This window comes from Tachysurus vachellii, chromosome 3 (assembly GCF_030014155.1).
Source record: "Tachysurus vachellii isolate PV-2020 chromosome 3, HZAU_Pvac_v1, whole genome shotgun sequence".
NCBI classification, from domain to species: domain Eukaryota; kingdom Metazoa; phylum Chordata; class Actinopteri; order Siluriformes; family Bagridae; genus Tachysurus; species Tachysurus vachellii.
In genome coordinates this window covers 21,066,901-21,085,354 of record NC_083462.1, presented here as the reverse complement: position 1 = coordinate 21,085,354, position 18,454 = coordinate 21,066,901, and the positions used below count along the sequence as shown (strand labels likewise).

Sequence of the window (18,454 nt, the reverse complement as noted above, 5' to 3'; positions counted from 1 at the left end):
ATTTTTTTGATGAAAATACAAACTGATTGAATATGCCAATTATAATGACTGTTACAGCTAGGATAGCATGAGAGCAAGATGTTGACATAGAGTATTAGTTAGCCAGTTGGTCCTAAAGAGAAGAGTGTTTCTCCTCTTCTTTCCTTTTTTATATAAGAAAATCTTTTCATTTTAAAATCTCTGGTCACCCTGGTGGTACGAGGGTCCTAACGAACCAGTTAATTGCTTATAGAAAGAAATAGTTTTGAATCTACTAATGCCAATCTGGGGAAACTGTGGTGCATCACTATGCTTTTATTATTATCGTTGTTTTTGTTATTTTATTTCCTACATATTTCCTACGTAGAATACATTATTACATGTAATTTTTTTTATTACTGAGAGGCACCAATAACAGGCCAAAATTTAAAGCGTAACTAAATTATAAAATATTAATCACAATATTTTTAATGGTTAAATATTATGTATACTTTGGAGGTGTTAATATATTTTTATAGAGCTACCTGTCTATCGAAAGTGTGAGAATCTCTGCACTAATCCACATGGCACAAATTCCATTCCACGGATACTGATTTGGAATGTGGAACATTGGGAAACAAACAAATGGAAGAATATGTGAACCGGTCTAAATTCCCATAAATGTGTCAATGAAGGAGTAACAGAAGACAAAGGTGCCTGTCCTTCCCTTTCCAGACATTTGTTAGTAATTAGGCTGGGATGGGACTGGCCTGCAGGAACATATGCACTCCCTTTCTCTCTCTCTCTCTCTCTCTCTCTCTGCACCTCTCCCTCCCCTTCTTTCTGTCCTTCTCCCACTGAGAAACACACTCCAATCTCTGTTGTGTCTCTTCAAACTGCACATGTTTTTAGCTTCATCTAGTTCTGCGGAAAAGAGAAGCATGTTCTGGAGCGGCTGCTACATATGCGCACTTGCTTAAACATGTAGCATGTTAGCTGCTCAAATCAGCAAGTGAGCTCCGATTACAATAAAGTGGACTTGTTAAAAACAGGATACTCATTTAAGACACGTATTCAGCTGTATAATTGGACAGCGGAGGACTTGTGAACTGAGACAGCTTTCAAGACTACCTGCTCATCACTGTTCCTTCTGAAACATCATTACATAGCAAATATGAAAGGTAAGACAATATTCTTCATTTTATTTTAATTACAGATACTCTAAAACTTGTAGACAGTTTGCTGTAAAGGCTGCACCTCTCAGCCCTTTCAATGTCTGGGGAAATTCAGCATATGTTGATCTTGGATGTAAGACAGACTCAAAAAGAGAGTTTAATATTAAATTTCTTCATTCTCAGCACTCAACACATTTGCTTTGGCATTTCAAACAAACTCCTACATAAACAATATGATCATGTGATATTTAAGAATTTGGTATCCTGTAATGTTTTTTTCACTGGAAATTACCTTTTGAAGGTAGATTTAGCATATGGAGAAGACTTGGTAAGCTGTTTTCATAGGTAAAGGGAGCAGGTAGGAGGTCTGTTTCTCTTTATTTGAGCTTATATCCCAGAGAGCTTTGGCAAAAGTACATTGTCGGAGATCAGGAGACAGGCAGCAGGTGTGTGCCCGGAGATCCAGATCACATGATCCAGTCTGAGCATGACTAAAGACATAACAAGTCATGTGTTTTCACAGGTGGTATGAAGATATACTTATTTGCAATACAGCTGCACTGCTTCGGAACAGTGTGCAAAATTTGTTTTGTGGTGGTGAATTTATACAATTGAGTATCTCTGTATTGTTAAAATATGTTTAAATCTGATAGCCAGCTAATTTTATTACTGGTATTAATGGACTTTTCTTTTGTTTCCCTGTGCCTATCAATCTTGATGAATGTGGCATGGCCTCTGTGCCTCTAAGTTGTACGAAATTGACTGTGACCTTTGTTGTGTCAGGTCAATGAAGACTGTTTAGCTGTTAGTCCCAGGAAATACAATTTGACTGTCAATCCTGATGATGGAGACATGGTCTTTATACATGCCAGCCCAATAAATGTGCTTGTAACTTCCAGTAAATGGGGAGTGGCATCTGTGCTCGTTAGTCCCAGCAAATGCTTTATACTTGATAGTCATAATGAGGGATGTGTGGCCTCTGTGCCTGTCAGTCCCAGTAAATGATCTGTGCATGCCCCTTAATTCCTGTCAGTCACAGTAAATTATTTGTGCTGGTCAGTCAGGATGATAGAGGTGTAGCCACTGTGCCTATCAATCCGTTGAAGAAGGTATGGTCTCTGTGCCCTACAGTTGCTACGGTTCTATGCCTGTATGTTTCATTCATTGGGTTGTGGCCTCTATGTCTGTCATTTCCACTAAATGCTGAAAGTCTGTTAGTCTTATTTCCACTAAAAGTTTGTTAGTCTTAATGATGGAGATATGACTTCCAAGCCTGTGAGTGCAATATAAGATGCATGATCTCAATACAAAAGGCATAAGGTGTGGTCTCTGTTCCTGTCAGTCCAATAAAGGAGGCGTGGTCTCTGTTCAATAAAGGAGGTGTGGTCTCTGTTCAATAAAGGAGGTGTGGTCTTTATGACTGTCAGTCCAGTGAAGTATCTGTGGTCTTTATGATGGTCAGCCCAATAAAGGAGGTGTGGTCTTTATGACTGTCAGTCCAGTGAAGTAGCTGTGGTCTTTATGATGGTCAGCCCAATAAAGGAGGTGTGGTCTTTATGACTGTCAGTCCAGTGAAGTATCTGTGGTCTTTATGATGGTCAGCCCAATAAAGGAGGTGTGGTCTTTATGACTGTCAGTCCAGTGAAGTAGCTGTGGTCTTTATGATGGTCAGCCCAATAAAGGAGGTGTGGTCTTTATGACTGTCAGTTCAGTAAAGTAGATGTGGTCTTCATGACTATCAGTTCAGTAAAGTAGATGTCGTCTTTATGACTATCAGTCCAGTGAAGGACGTGTGGTCTTTATGACTGTCAGTTCAGTAAAGTAGATGTGGTCTTTATGACTATCAGTCCAGTGAAGTAGATTTGGTCTTTATGACTGTCAGTCCAGTGAAGTAGATTTGGTCTTTATGATGGTCAGTTCAGTAAAGTAGATGTTGTCTTTATGACTGTCAGTCCAGTGAAGGAGGTATGGCCTTTATTGCTGTCAGTTCAATGAAGGAGGTCTTTTCCTGTTTGTCAAATTAAGGAGGTGTGGTCTCTTTTCCTGTTTGTCCAATTAAGGAGGTGTGGTCTCTTATTCTTTTAGTCCAATGAAAGAGGTGTGGTCTCTTTCACTGTCAGTTTAGTGAAGGAATGAATTTTACAAGGGTGTATCTCATAATAAGTATGAAGGTTCTACAGTGTTGAAACAATGCTTTAGCTTTCTTTATTAATATTCACACAGGATGCATGTGAATGTGCTTCAGTTTAACAGTTTTAACCCCAGACCACAACACATGCATACCTTAGTTCTTTTCTCAGTGTTTGATGAAAATGTATATACACATTCCTTGCATTTCATTGCTTCAGAACATGCCCACATGATCCTTATAAAGTACAACTGGAAGAGTTTGTTTGTTGACACGGATAAAGTGAGACTTGTTTCTTGCAAAAGGGCTTCATTGTGCATTTCTGAAAGTTGGGCAAAAACATCTACCACAGTGAAATGAATGCACAATCATTTTGTTTTTTTTGGAAATTTAAAACAAACATAAAAGGTTAAGTTAATAGTAAGAAATCTCCGAATAGGTTAGTAATAAGACATATCTGGAACTCTTCATCCTGATTTGTTGCATGAGAAAAAGACCATAACAAACATCTGAAACACCATATGCTTTGTGTATCTGGGATCCTGACTGGTTTTATGTTCCTGGGCTGTGTTACACAGCATTCATAATAACAGCATGCGACTGCACAGCATTCAAATACTAACTTTCTGTCAAAACAGCATACACATGCATTTTTATTCATTGAAAGACAAGTATTCAAAACCAGTGTTTTGGGACTCACTTCAGGAACACAAACCACTGAAGAAGAACTCTGGATTAGAGTGTGACAACATGTTGTGTTAGATGCCAGCTGTTAAATAAATAAAAGGAAATTATTTATTTTTCTTCTGTCAGAAACTAGTTCAAAGCCATTAAACTTCTTTTTGGCACAGAATGTGCAGTGGCTCAGGGTTTCCAAAAAAAGCCTCTTTCATCATCATGGTCTTGACTTCAATACAAACAGCCATCTACAGAGTTACTCCATAGAACAGACTCATAGATTATATTTAATGACTATACAGCATGTCATGATTCATATAGATGTAGTTATTCACTCAGCGCTGTTCCTTGTTGAGCTAAAGGGCACGTGTGTAACATCACCACGAAATCTAATCCCCCTGTTTTTACAGGAAGTTGGCAGAATGCTATTAAACATATGTCCAAGTAGACCAATCTCCTTTAATACTTCCCTCCACCTACATCTGAGAATAAAAATGCTGAGTGTCAAAGATTTGATATACTGCATAACCACACTTGTAAGCCAACTACTGGATTTCAACTAAGTTATAGGTGGAGCTCATTATTTTGTTCTGAAACTTTTTCTTTTCTTTCTTTCAATTAAAAAGCTCCTCTGACTTTGGCCTGCTGGAAAATGGTATATGGAACATGTCTGAAGGACATTTTGGTATCTTCATGAATATTATAGACTTTGAGAAAACATTTAACTATGTATAATCTGAGCCTGTATTGATCTTATATGCTGAAATGTTTCTGCATGTTTAATGTTTCTGTAATATTTAGATATGTTTTGCACCATTTATTTGAAACTAAGCTATTACGGACATTTGACATTTTAGTAGCTGGATACTGAACACCTTTTTTAAATTTTAATTGGATTACTGGAAATGAGGTGGAAGTACACCCTGAATGGGACTCCAGTACACTGTCACACAGTCATTTATGTTAAAGGGCATTTAGGGTAATTTATGAGCTCACCAACACTTGCGATCTTCTGGATTTCTGCAGCATTGTCTACATTTCATCTTTCCCAATTGCAGAGAGAAACATAAACACACAAGCAATTGTATTCGCTTTTCCATCATCATTGTGTGTGCTGTAAAATTTCACAATCCATAAACATACGGTTCTGCAGTGTAAACCTGTTTATGTCTTACATCAGAAGACAAACTAGATTTCAGACGTACTCGGTTTCCCGCTGACTCATCACTCTCCTCAAAACTAAATTCTAAAACTAAATAAACTTGTGTTCTCAGACTTAAGCAAACCCTCCATTTCCTGCAGCTTCTTGGACACCCGTTCCAAATATCCTGCCCTTTTCAGACATTCAGGACTTTTGAAGGCTGCTTCTGTTAAATGAGCCTCAGCAGTTTTTCGAAGGTAGGCTTCTGAACTTGTTTTTGGAGGGGATGGCCACCATCCAGACCAGAGGATCTCCTAAATTTTTCCTCTGTGTTGTTGGCAGCACTAATGCCAGTGGCTAAGGTTGGGGCTGTTGATCCCAAAGACACCTGCGTAGCCACTCCTGGGTTGGAAAAAGTGCACACAGACGCACATTTCCTGGTCTGTTGGTGCAGTACTTCAACTCTGACTGACCTGTACTCTCTGGGCAGATGATGCCTTACACACCAGATTTGAAAAAATAAAACAAAACACCAATTCAATGTATGTGAATACTGAATTTGCGAAATGTACCAGAGGACCTACAGGATGATAATTTTTTAAATGGTTAGATCCTGGTGTGGAGTTATTTATTTATATATGTATATACATATATAATTCTGCAACTTTCTAGTGAGCTTGGCTTAAGCAAGTTACTTCTTTAGCATCTGTTAATTTGCTGGTATAATTTACAATGTGTTTGTGTAATGCACCAAGTGGAGCCGTTCCTGTCAAATACTTCATGTTCATGCTGTTTACATACTCTTGTGTTTTCTTTATAAAAGAAGATATTTCTTTCTGAAGCACTGATTAAGCTACACTTCCTTCTCTGATTTCAAGTTTTTTGTGTATTACTGTGCAGTGCATTAGGTTCCAGATATTACCTCATGTTCATAAACAAGGCCAAGTCACATGGTTTGTGTCATGGACAGCAGAACTCAGAACTGGCAGCTTTTTTTTTTTAATAGATGGCATCATTAGCAAAAAATAATCTTAAAATAACATGTCAACATGTGTTTTAACTATCTAATACATAACCCTCTATATCCTTTTCTTACAGAAAGTTATTGTGGATACGAGAACCAGCTATTCAAAGGTACTGTGTTTTTTCTTCCATGATTTGTTAATTTATTAGTCATTTGGAATGTTTCAATAAATGAGTTTAAATGCAATTAAACAGAACAATTTGTCCTGTTTTGATCTATGTTTAAAAGTTTACATATTTTATATAAAATAAAGTTTTAATGTGCCTCAAATGAGTTGATGAGCAACATTGATAATAGGCAATTGTTGCTCATTAATCTTTTGAACAATCTCTTTTCTCAGAGGAGGACCTGACCGGAGAGGAGGAAGAGATTCCTCCCTTCAGAGGTTAGACAAATCTGAAAACCTGCCAAATATTACACAATTTCTAACATTGCGACAGTTATGTATCTACATGCATGCTGTGTAAACATACAAAACTTAACCTTACTGAGCGTAAATGAATTTAAGGCCAATAAAACAGAGACAAATTCATAGCATTAATGACATGATAATGAATGTGATACTAAACTGAAAACTCTAGCAGATTAGCACTTGTTTGTGTCAGCTTTTACAGTGTTGTTTATGTCCCTACATCTGTTTTTGTACAATTTACTGTGAAACTAGGAAATGATGTGTAAACTCTAAACATCTTGCACAGGCTGTATAGGTTTATTAAGCAGAAACCTAACTCCAGGTTATGTCATCACTTAGAGAATATAGAACGAAAGTAAAACCTTTGGGCGTAGGTTGAAATTAGTATTAGTTGTAATGGCACCACAAATCTAAAATGAGCTTATGGTTTGGCATATGAGACCATGCACTCAATACTTGTTTGTGTCTACAGGAAGAACCCGCGGAGGTTGTTTGAAATGCAAGCAGACTCGTTCTCTCCAGCTGGCTGTCAGAGTTCTATATGGCTTCTTTGCCTTCATAGTCATCACCTTGGCAGTCCTGGCTTCTCTGGGTGAATTCTGTTCTTGAGTCTTGACCACTCCATCCTGATGGAGAATATCCTGGGAATGCCAGTCACAAAGTAGAAAGACAGCCAAGTCCATCACTTGCTTCTTCACACATAGAGAGAATTTAGCATAGAGCATAGCTAATAAATACACCTACCAGCATGTTTATGAAAGTCGGAGGTAACTGGAGAACCTTGATGAAGCCCACAAGGAATGAACATGTAGGCATCAGGCAGATACCCATGATCAAGTTCAAACAGGTTTCCTGCAGTTTTGAGACAGAAATGCCACCTGCTGCACCATAGATATCATGTCATGGAGACCATGCCATGATGTGATAAAGCTGCAAAACCTTAGTATAGTATTTCACTCGTGTATTTTGAATGTCTCAGTAAGCCACACATAATGGATACCATGAAATTAAATAGCTTCATAAAGTTCATTCCATCATTTGGCATTTTAATAGGCACCATGGTTACAAGTCTCATATCACTAATAAGTCCACCAAATGCGTCCCACATTCACTACGCTTGACTTCACTGCATGCTTGTGGAATTGTAAAGCACAGAGAATTGAAACCATGGGGGTCTGACTGAAAAACAGAGGATCTGCCAGTTATTTACGGTATCATATGAGCAGGCCATCCTCCTTGTTTGCCATTGCAGATGTTTCTCTCCAGATGTTTCTCAGATTTCAGTGTAATCATGGGATTGCAGAGACCTAAACCCATGCTTTTAGATTTACAGATAATAACAAAGGGGCAGCAAATTCAAAAACACATTTGGGGCTCTGTGGTGGTGCTGATATTTTACTGGGAAGACATTAAATTGACCTTCAAATCCGTGGCCTAATGAACTGAAAACAAAAGAATTGGAAAAGTTGGATTCCAACAATGTGATCTGCTGTTATTGCTGAATGAAAAACAAGATTGTGTGAGGGCAGAAACATTCACATCTGGTTCATATTACCCAGTTGCCCAACATGGGTGTAAAACAGCAAGCATTCAATTGCCTTCAAATAAAGTATATTATTTCATAAAATCCGTCAAAGAGCAAAAAAACTAATAAACTTTGAAGTATGCAAAACATTTTAGGTGCCAGATGATTTAGAATGTAATTTATCACTATTGATCCCTGTTTTATAACTAAAGGGCCTTTTCATCACCCTGTTGAAATAAAACATACTACATATGCATGCAGTCTTGGAGAATTATTCTGTAATACTGCATTATAATTTGAGATTTTGAGCCTTGAAGAAATACCAGAACACTCCTACTTTCATGAGAAATCACACATTGGTCATAAATCACAGTGGTTATGAGTCTATTTCAAATGTCTGGCTGTTTTTTTTATTTCAATTTCTGTACCAGGGCTTTGAACATTTTCATTCAATCAATCACTAAAATCTGAAATTAATCAAATTCCATTATGTCATCAGTTTTTAGGAAGGTTGACAGCTTATATGAAGATAAAAAGATACCCAAGGCCCAGGGAAGTACCGAAGGTAAGATATTAACATTGTCATATGCCTGAAGAAAAATTGTTTCACTATGGGGATATTTATAAATTATGTTGGCAAGGATTGGGGTTTGGGTCTTGTACTTTTACTGTTAAGAGTTAAGTGTCACTACAAATCAAATCAATCATGTATTTATCATTTAATTACCTTTATCCTATGATGAAACATTTTGTTCTTGATAGCAGGGCACACTTCCCAGTTCAGTGAGCCAGATTTGTATCGGCCACACACAAACATACATAAATATATACATATATATATATATATATATATATATATATATATTTAGTAATTCATTTAGAAAACTAAATGAAAAGCAAAAGCCATGTTTGAAATTGGGCTGATATTAATATTTTCTGATCCTCTGGCTTATTACCCTTCATCCCCTTGAAGTGGGCCATTATGCATTGATTATAAAATATTAATAATAAAAACTAAATAAATAAAAAACAAAAACCTCCCTGTTACATTATTGGTGGCTTTACAATCAGTTCCAAACTCAACTGATATCCATCATTTGGAGACTTTATCTTTTTTCTGCTTTTTCCAAGTATGGCAGTCTAAGTATAGCAGTCTTTCATGGTACAACCATCCAAACCCATCAGAACTGTAAATATAAAACATATTTTGCAGATCTCATGAACTGCACTGAATGCTACAGCACAGTTAACTTCCGAGACGAGATCACCAGGCTCAAAAAGGAGTTTGATGACCTCCAAAAGATGATTGTGGGTCAACAGCAGTTATTGGACCAGTCTACTCAATCCCAAAACACTCTAACACAATCCAATAACAAGATGATAAGAGATTTCCAGGCTTATGGGATTACTATTAAAAGAATTAACCAATCTCTTGAGCAGTACCTGAATCAGGTAAATGGATGGCAGGCTGTTATCAACGAGACTGATCAGGGCATGAAGACCTTGGTCCAAGACCAATATGATTTGAAGGCTACTGTACAACAGGTCAACAGTACTGTCGCACTTAGTGCATTGTGGATAGATGCTCTTAAGAGGAAAGCAGAAGAAGAGGCATTGGTGCTACAGAAAATTACCAAAGACTGGCAGAACTACAGCAGAGCACTTACTGCACTCAAGACCAATTCCAGCACCAATGTCCAAACAATGCGAAACATCCAGAGTGGCATCTCTGCCACACATCAGAGAATCAGTATGAGCTCAGATATGGTACATGAGCTCACGTTACAGGTCATGAACCTCCAGATACAGCTGGACAATGTGTCTTCTTACATTGATGAGCATGAGGAGAACATGCATGACCACCAGTATCACGCCAAATACTATGAAAATAGGACTGGGGAAAGGTTTATGACACTGGACACAAGAATGAGTTCCATTGAACTGGAGATTGATACCATTGCCTCTAGCATCAATGCAACAGTCAGTCATGTTCAGAGCATGTACAAATACATCAACATGGAGAGCTCATCTTGCCAGTCAAAGCTGGGCAGCCACACAGAAGACTTGCAGAATTTAAACAATACTGTCTTGCTTCTGCTAAACCTGGCTGATTCCTTGAGATCACGATATATGCTGCTTAATGTACGTCTTGATATGGATATGAGGAACCTCTCTATGGTTATGGAGGAGATGAAGTTGGTGGACATCAGCCATGCTCAGCTAATACAAAACTTCACCATTTTGAAAGGTAGCAATTCTTTTAAATTGTTGCATATACTATTAGATCGTATATTAAAAAAAGTATATTAATTTGATCTCTTTTTGTTTTGCAGGCGCTCCTGGTCCACCAGGTCCAAAAGGGGACAAGGGCGAAATTGGGACAACAGGTCCTACAGGATCAATAGGGATCAAAGGAGACAAAGGCCGTGTTGGTTTTCCTGGTCCTCCAGGGCAAAAGGGTTTTATGGGGCCTAAAGGAGATCAAGGGGAAACTGGTCCTTCTGGAATGAAAGGAAGCCAAGGTCTAAAAGGAGCAAAAGGGTCTTTAGGACAACCAGGACCTCGAGGTGAACAGGGGCAGAAGGGTGACATGGGATTTTCTGGCAAAGATGGATTGCAAGGGCAGAAAGGACCACCAGGAATCCAGGGTCAAGCAGGACTGCGTGGTTTACATGGGATCCCTGGGCCTATAGGAAAGCCTGGTCCTGTTGGCCCACCTGGTCCTCCTGGTCCACCTGGTCCTCCTGGTCCACCAGGGAACTCCACAGTGGGATGAGAGATGTTAAGATCACTCTGTTACAAAACTTGTTGAACAATGTATTGAGATATTTCACATACAACTTTGTTGGACACAGTGATGTTACTGATAATGGCTGGATGAAATCAACTTCAGCTGCATACATTTCATGAAACTTTCACCTTTAATAGACCTTATCTTACATCATTTAGCAGACACCCTTATCCAGAGTGACTTACTTTTTTATTCAATTTATACAACAGAGTAATTGAGGGTTAAGGGCCTTGCTCAGGGGCCTAGCAGTGGCAGCTTGGTGGACCTGAGATTCGAACTCATGGCCTTCCGATCAGTAGTCAAACAGGATAACCACTGAGCTACCACATCCCACTATCTTCAATATACATCCCTCAGGCTATAAACTGCACATACATATACAATATCTGACCCTCATCACATGACTGGGCACTAGGCAACTTGGCATTACTTTGTACTGAGGATGGAAGACTATGTAGGACTTACTACAGCACAGTTTTTTTTTTGCCAAACCTTTTTGGACTTTTGCTTTTATATATACCTTGAATAGATATTTTGAGAATGTCTCTGAATCATAGAACGGTAAGTTGTGATATTTGTGATGGCCTTTTATGAGTTTATTTCATTAAAAATCCCTTACATATCATGACAACAAACTTTAAGGCACTTTAAATGTTAATAGAATTTTTAATCAAGCCATTATTGTAGAATTACTTCTATTTTTGTATATACACCATGGTGTATTCAGAGCAGGTACTCTGAACAAGATAGAACAACGTGAAGATTTTTTATTAATCATCCTGCAGCCATACTATTACCAACAAAAGTGTAAAATACAACACACACAATAAGAAAATGCATACTATAGCATCAATACTATGTTAAAGCGTACATTTTGCTGATTTTACATGTGCAAAAATTATTTTTAGTGCTTTCACCATAACATCATAGTGAACATATTTTATGCTCTTGTGGACAATTTTATGTGGTGTTGTAAGAGTTTAATTTTGACATTAGTGTTTTTACACTATGTTAAATAATAAAGAAATAAAATCATTTATTGAAATAAAGCACAATTCCAGGATAACTTGCCAAGTATTCAATACTGTACAATGTATAAAACTGACTAGCACCATCTTTGATGCAAATGATGTGCAATGATGTAAAACTAGAAGTAATGATGTAAAACTAGAAATATATTTTTTATAACTACTTATATTACACACACACACACAAGCACACACATATATAGTGTTGCTTGAAAGTTTGTGAACCCTTTAAAATTTCTATATTTCTGCATAAATATACCCAAAACATCATCATATTTTCCAAAATCCCCAAAAGCAGATAAAGTGAACATAATCAAACAGATCAGAAAAATATATTATACTTGGTAAATTTTTCATTCAGGAAAATGTTCCAATATTATATATTTGTCAGAGGCAAAAGTATGTGAACCTCTAGGTTTAGTACCTCATTTCAAGGTGAAATTAGGGTTCATCTGATTTCAGTCAATGAGATGACAATCAAGTCTTCATGAGTAACTATTTTATTTAAAGAACAGAGATATATCAAAGTCTGATGTTCTTGACGTGTGTTTGTGGAAGGGGATCATTGCAAAAACAATGGAGATTTCTGAAGACTTCAGAAAAAGAGTTATTTTTTCACGTCAGACTGGAAACGGTTACAAAATCCTCTTTTAAGGGATTGGACTCAGTCATATAGATTCTGCACAAACAGAGGAAATTTAAGACCATTGGTACATTCCCACAAGTGGTCAGCCAACAAAGATCACTGAAGTTCATGGATCTGCCATCAGGTGAACACTCAACAACCTCGGTGTGCAAGGCAGAGTTGCAAGGAGAAAGCCACTACTCTCCAAAAAGAACATTGCTGCCCATGAAGTTTGCTAAAGATCATGTGTACAAGCTAGAGGACTATTGGAAAAATAATTTGTGGATAAATGAGACCAAAAAATAACTTTTTGTTTTAAAATGAGAAGCATTATTTTTGGAGAAAGGAAGATACTGAATTCCACCATAAGAACATTATTCCGTCTATGAAACATGGTGGTGGTAGTATCATGCTTTTGGCCTGTATTGCTGCATCTGGGCCAGAAGAGCTTGCCATCATTGATGGAACAATGAATACAGAATTATACGGGTGCTCTCTAAATAAAAATGTTAAGACATCTGTCCATGAACTGAATCTCAAAAAAAAAATGGGTCATACAGTACACCAAGACAACGAGCACAAGCACACAAGTGTGTCTACCGAAGAATGATTAAAGAGGAACAAAGATAATGTTTTAGAATAGCTAAGTCAATGTCCTGACTTTAATCCAAAAGAAAAATTGTGGAAGGACCTAAAGCAAGCACTTCATGTGAGGACACCCACTAAAATCAGAGTGTTGAAGCTCTTCTGTAGTGAGGAATGGAATAGAATTCTTCTAAGCTGTTGTGCAGAACTGATCAAAAAGTTACTAAACAATTTATTTACAGTTATTGCTGCACAAGGAGTCACAACAGATACTGAAAGCAAAGGTTCACATACTATTTCAAGTCACAGTTATGTAATGCTGGATAATTTTTGTCAGTGAAGAAGTATAATATTGTTGGCTCATTTGCTTGATTGTGTTCACTTTGGTTACTTTTTTTGTCTTGAGATTTTCCAAAGAAAAAAATAGTATGGCAGCTTGAGGCCTGTTTATTGTAAACTAAATTCAATTTATTAAAGACATGCAAGCAAGAGAAATGTAATTAACATTGAATGATATTCACTTGTTTGAAGCTGAGTCAAATATTTTAAAGCCTTTTACGCAAAAGAAGCAGGTTACTGAGTGCAAGTACAGACTCACCACTGCATCACTTCTCTGTTCAGACACATGTAAATAACTTATCAAAAATAATCCCCCTGTATTTAATTCATTTTTAGTTTTCTTCATTGTGAAAAGTGGTGAAAAGTGTACAAAAAATACTAATACATGCTACTGTTGTAATAATTCATTTGAGCAAAAGTAAAAGTGTCGATCAAGAAAATGTTAATAAAAAATCTGATAAATTACTTGCATACATATTGACATCTGACTGAAATAATTTAATTCTGTTCTGTTCAAAACTTCCAGGATCTTCATGTGTGGACGTAATACATTCACATTGTAATGTGGTCTGTGGTAGATTTGCTGTTATATTTCTGCACAGTTCTCAATGTTCTCAAAGTTCTTTAATTGGATTTATATTAATATATGTTCAAAATAAATATTGCTTAGATATTTAAGCTTCACATAATTTTTTAAAACTGTGATGGAGAAAATATGACAGGAACAAAAAAAAACAACACTTTAAACATTTTACATTAATATTGAACATGAGCTTTATAACTTATATAAACAGGATATGACTTGTAAAATTGAGCTAAGACTAGAATTATTTAATTCTAACCAGAATTTATTTAATATTTGCAAAATGTAATCAATTTTCATATGTATACATGTGTTTTACACATCATTATATATACAATATTATTATTATTCTTTTATGATCTTAAAAATGTTTTGTTGTGATTCCTAGCACATTTATTACTTGTAGTTTACAAGTTTTATTACAGTGTGTGATTTAAATAGAAATGTGTTTAGAAAACCTAATTGCATTGACTTGGTTGAGTTATTAGGTTATTCATTATTAAGTAATTTGTTGGCTGGGAAAACAACATGCAGATTGTTTCAGCCGGTTGTGAGCTCATGTCTGATATTTTCTCTCACCCTCAATGTCACAACACAGGTCTTGCCAAGCAAAACAATCATCTAGTGCAGGTTGGTGTAATTCCCTAAAAATCAGTTAGAAAAGTTATGTAACATTTAAAGGGCATGTATGTGGACTTCTCATTTCACTAAACTTAGAAACTGAAAAAAACAACAGTAAAAAACATGTAGTGCTGTGTATGGTTATGCATGTGGTCAATCAAATTGAATTAATTTTTGACTGCTGACAAAAAGACTGCAATCAACGTCTGAAGCTACACACCACGTACCGAGTGATATATCACGAATATAACACAACAGGGTTGTGCTATTATAGCAAAACAATCAATGTCAATGTAGCTACTAATGTAGTGTTTAATTCTGTCCATTAAACAGGTATGTTCCTGTTATCATGTTAATGATGAACCAAAAAACATAAATTCCTCTTTCCTGAAGACTTTAGGGTCAGAAAATTTAAATGTTACAGCTTTACCACTGACTGTTATAAATCACTGAACCTGGAGACTCATTCCATAAATGTTAGGTAAATGTCTGTTCAGAGCATGCTTTAATTATAAACACTACTGGAATTACTCACAAATGTTGCACATGTAAGTGACTGTGTAATGAAATAAGGTGTAAAGTGTCAGTATACACAGCTACATGTCCATGCTCATGATTTGTAATATGTCATCTCAATTACCACTAGTCAACAGATAGCTGCTGAATAGAAGTTATATTTGTATTTGCCCTCTAAAAAAACACATTAACATTTTCTAATAAAAACACATTAACAACAATACTGTTCAATAACCCATAGTAAACTATGTACTAAAAAAGTTAACCTTTTAACGTAAAGCGTATGTGTGTAACATTGTGCAGACAGTGCAAGACAAGGCAACCTGACAATACACATTAACCAAAGCAACTTACATTTTAATCTCTTTTTAATACAACTGAGCAATTGAGGTTTAAGTGCCTTGCTCAAGGGCTCAGTAGTGGCAGTTTGGTGGACCTGGGATTTGAACTCACAACATTCTGATCAGTTGTCCAACACAATAACCACTAATCTACCACATCCCAGTAACAAAACTGCAACATAAAATTACATCAGTGTACAGTCTGTGTTGTTCTGGGTGCAAAAAGGATGCTTAATTTTGTATCGGAATTTTGTAAGTTATTGCTGTCAGTTTTCACTTTAGACCTGCATGGTTCAATAAAACCAAACACTGACCACGTGTTCCTCTGACAGGACCTATAATGACTCTTATAAACATTTACATTTTAGACACTGAAGTGTTGGAATAGAAATATTCATTCATTTTTAAGTGATCAGTAAGTAATAAGTAGATTAAACAGCAATTCTGTAAGCAAAATGTCAGATTATTGGAGTGTTACTCATACTAACTGAGCAATTAACTAGTAGTTCTTAGTAGTTTATAGGAATAGTTGTTAATTTATGATTAGTTCTTGCATAGTTCCCTCTGATTTGTTGAACAGCATTCTTACTAAAAACATTAGCATGGGGACACATCCCTAATATTAATTTCATAAGGACTTGTATTCTGTTAATGCTTCTGATTTAATGTATAATTGTATGGAACTGCACTGGATTTATTGGCACCTGAAAAGCTGGGCAAAATTTAACATGTTGAATATCAAATCTTGAATCATGTGAATTGTTTTGTAACAGGTGAAGTTTTACTGTTTAACTTTGAGACACATACACACACAAAAAAACAAAGGGTGTTATACTGCACTTTTCCTCTCCTGGAAATACAATAGCTGCCAGAATAAACGGCGCCAGACATTAAGCATGTCACTGGAGCCAGTTATTTTCCTTCTTTTCCTCTCCAGGTGGAATTCATTTTAGGAATGCATTTTTACCCTGTTATGCTTTGAAAATTAAAATGCTTGCCCTCCTGTTTTCAGGAGCATCTTCCAGAATGGTCACAGAAAGAAGAAATGTACTGAAATTAGTGTAGTGTGAAAAGGCACTACCATTGGTGATAATTTAGCTCTATCAAGAGCACTCGTGGTCATTTTGACAAAGAAGACAGGTATGTTTACAAGAAAATTAGGACGGATAATTGATCCAAGGATTAATCTCTGGCTTTGCAGCACCCATTTCATCTTAGCTAAGTAGCTACATGTAACTATAATCAATGAAACTCACATGCTAAGTAAAAATTAACAAGTTTAGCTTTAGTTGCTAAAATGCCTAATTCATATGTGGTGTTAAAAATCCTATAGTATATAGTAACCTACATCAAGAAGAAAAGCCAACGCTAGATATTTAGGTGATATTCTTACTGAGGTGTTGCCTATAACAGACAAGTTTATTTAGCTTGGTTCAACTTTGAACTAATTATTTTATAGCACCTGATTGTGAAGCACTTCAACTTTTAGGGCAACAATATCATTGGTGTTGTACCTAAAACAATAAAATTTTGAATGTTTCCACAAACAACAAAGTTGTAAAAATTCATAGACTTTCTATGAGATATGCATAGATATTCATCATTGAAGGCTAGACCACCACTTAGCAACATTTAGCCACTGACAGGATTACAATGTTCCATTAAGTTACTCTGTTTGAAAGTGTTAGTTTGCATGAATAGCACCGCCTTTTAGTCTGTTAGTGTAAATTCATAATAATGACTAGATTAGCTAAATATTTTAGCTATCAATCTGATTCCTAGTCAAACACCAAATGGTTCTATACACTTGTTTCACAATTCATGGTAAAGAGGTTAGGTTTTATAGAAAGATTTCAAGACTTAGTTGTTGGTTGTTTTTGCCAGAAAAGAAACTCTTCATCTAATTGATTAGCATTTGGTGATGTAACATTTAAGGGCTCCAGCAGACCCTGGAAAGGTTATAAATGAAAACACAAGAAAACAACAAAAGCGAACCTAAACTGTCACTTTTTGTGCAGAATTTTATTTTGTGTGTGTGTGTGTGTGTGTGTGTGTGTGTGTGTGTGTGTGTGTGTGTGTGTGTGTGTGTGTGTGCAAGTTTCAATGCCACAAAGATTTGCATTTGCATTCTGATGATATCCAAGGTCTTAAGTGTAAAAACAATGCAACATTGTGTTTTGTCCTTAGAGAAGCCCCAGATTCTTTTTGGAATGCAGTACTATGTGTTTTGGATGGTTTCTAGTGGGAAACTGGGCTACACTGTAAGAGCAGAGCCAATACCATGTTAACCTGAGAATACTTTGACTACTTCAGAGAAAAACAAGTCCAGATGGAGAGAAAAAGAGGTAACATTTGCTTATCACTGTGGTCCCCAATTTTTAACCATTTCTAATGTTTATTTGATAGTTGATTGTTAGATGAAGGGGTTCCATTTCAGCTATAGATTTTTGCACAGACCCTTTAAAGTTTCCCCAAGACGCACAGGATGCAGGGTGCTGGATGGAAAAAATAATAATTGTTCCATTAATTCTTTGAATAATTAATGGGTATTAGCTTCGCAAAAAGTTTATATCTTTTGCAGCATTGAAAACGATACTTTCTTTTGTAAGGCTCTTCACAGGACCATTAACAGTTTCCCTGAATGTCAAATTAAGGATTTTATTTATAGGCTCTGAGGGAAACTTTGTGGGATTTTTGCATAGTTCAGGATTGTTAGCATCTTTAAGGTGTTCTACATTTTTTCTAGAGTAACTTACCAACCAATCAAATACTACACCTTTAGAAAAATGTTCCTTGTTGGTTCTTTATATAATTAATGGTCCTTAGCTTCTTATCTACCTTTAAGAACTTAATGCCAGATTTTGTTCAAGGATTCATATATTCCTCTACATCCCCTACACCCCATGATGGACAAATAAATAAATCTTAGAAAAAAGATTTCTACTTTAAGAACCTTTAAGTGTAGTCCTAAGTGACAAATGAAA

At 36.3% G+C, this 18,454-nt stretch overlaps 1 protein-coding gene across 1 annotated transcript; it reads left to right on the top strand.

Moving 5' to 3' along the window:
* The first annotated feature begins 800 nt into the window (after positions 1-800).
* scara3 (scavenger receptor class A, member 3) lies at positions 801-13,805 on the top strand. The gene is made up of 7 exons (XM_060866241.1): positions 801-1,139; positions 6,179-6,214; positions 6,445-6,489; positions 6,989-7,108; positions 8,541-8,606; positions 9,255-10,289; positions 10,375-13,805. Exons 1-7 carry the CDS (start codon positions 1,133-1,135, stop codon positions 10,815-10,817), a joined length of 1,752 nt encoding a protein of 583 aa, XP_060722224.1. The 5' UTR covers positions 801-1,132; the 3' UTR covers positions 10,818-13,805.
* The last annotated feature ends 4,649 nt before the right edge of the window (positions 13,806-18,454 follow it).

What these genes read in the sequence shown, in the direction of transcription:
- scara3 (XM_060866241.1), top strand. An exon ending in GGCAGTCCTGGCTTCTCTGG is followed by an intron (nt 7,109 to 8,540) that starts GTGAATTCTGTT and finishes TTATGTCATCAG; the next exon opens with TTTTTAGGAAGGTTGACAGC. An exon ending in GGCCCAGGGAAGTACCGAAG is followed by an intron (nt 8,607 to 9,254) that starts GTAAGATATTAA and finishes CATATTTTGCAG; the next exon opens with ATCTCATGAACTGCACTGAA.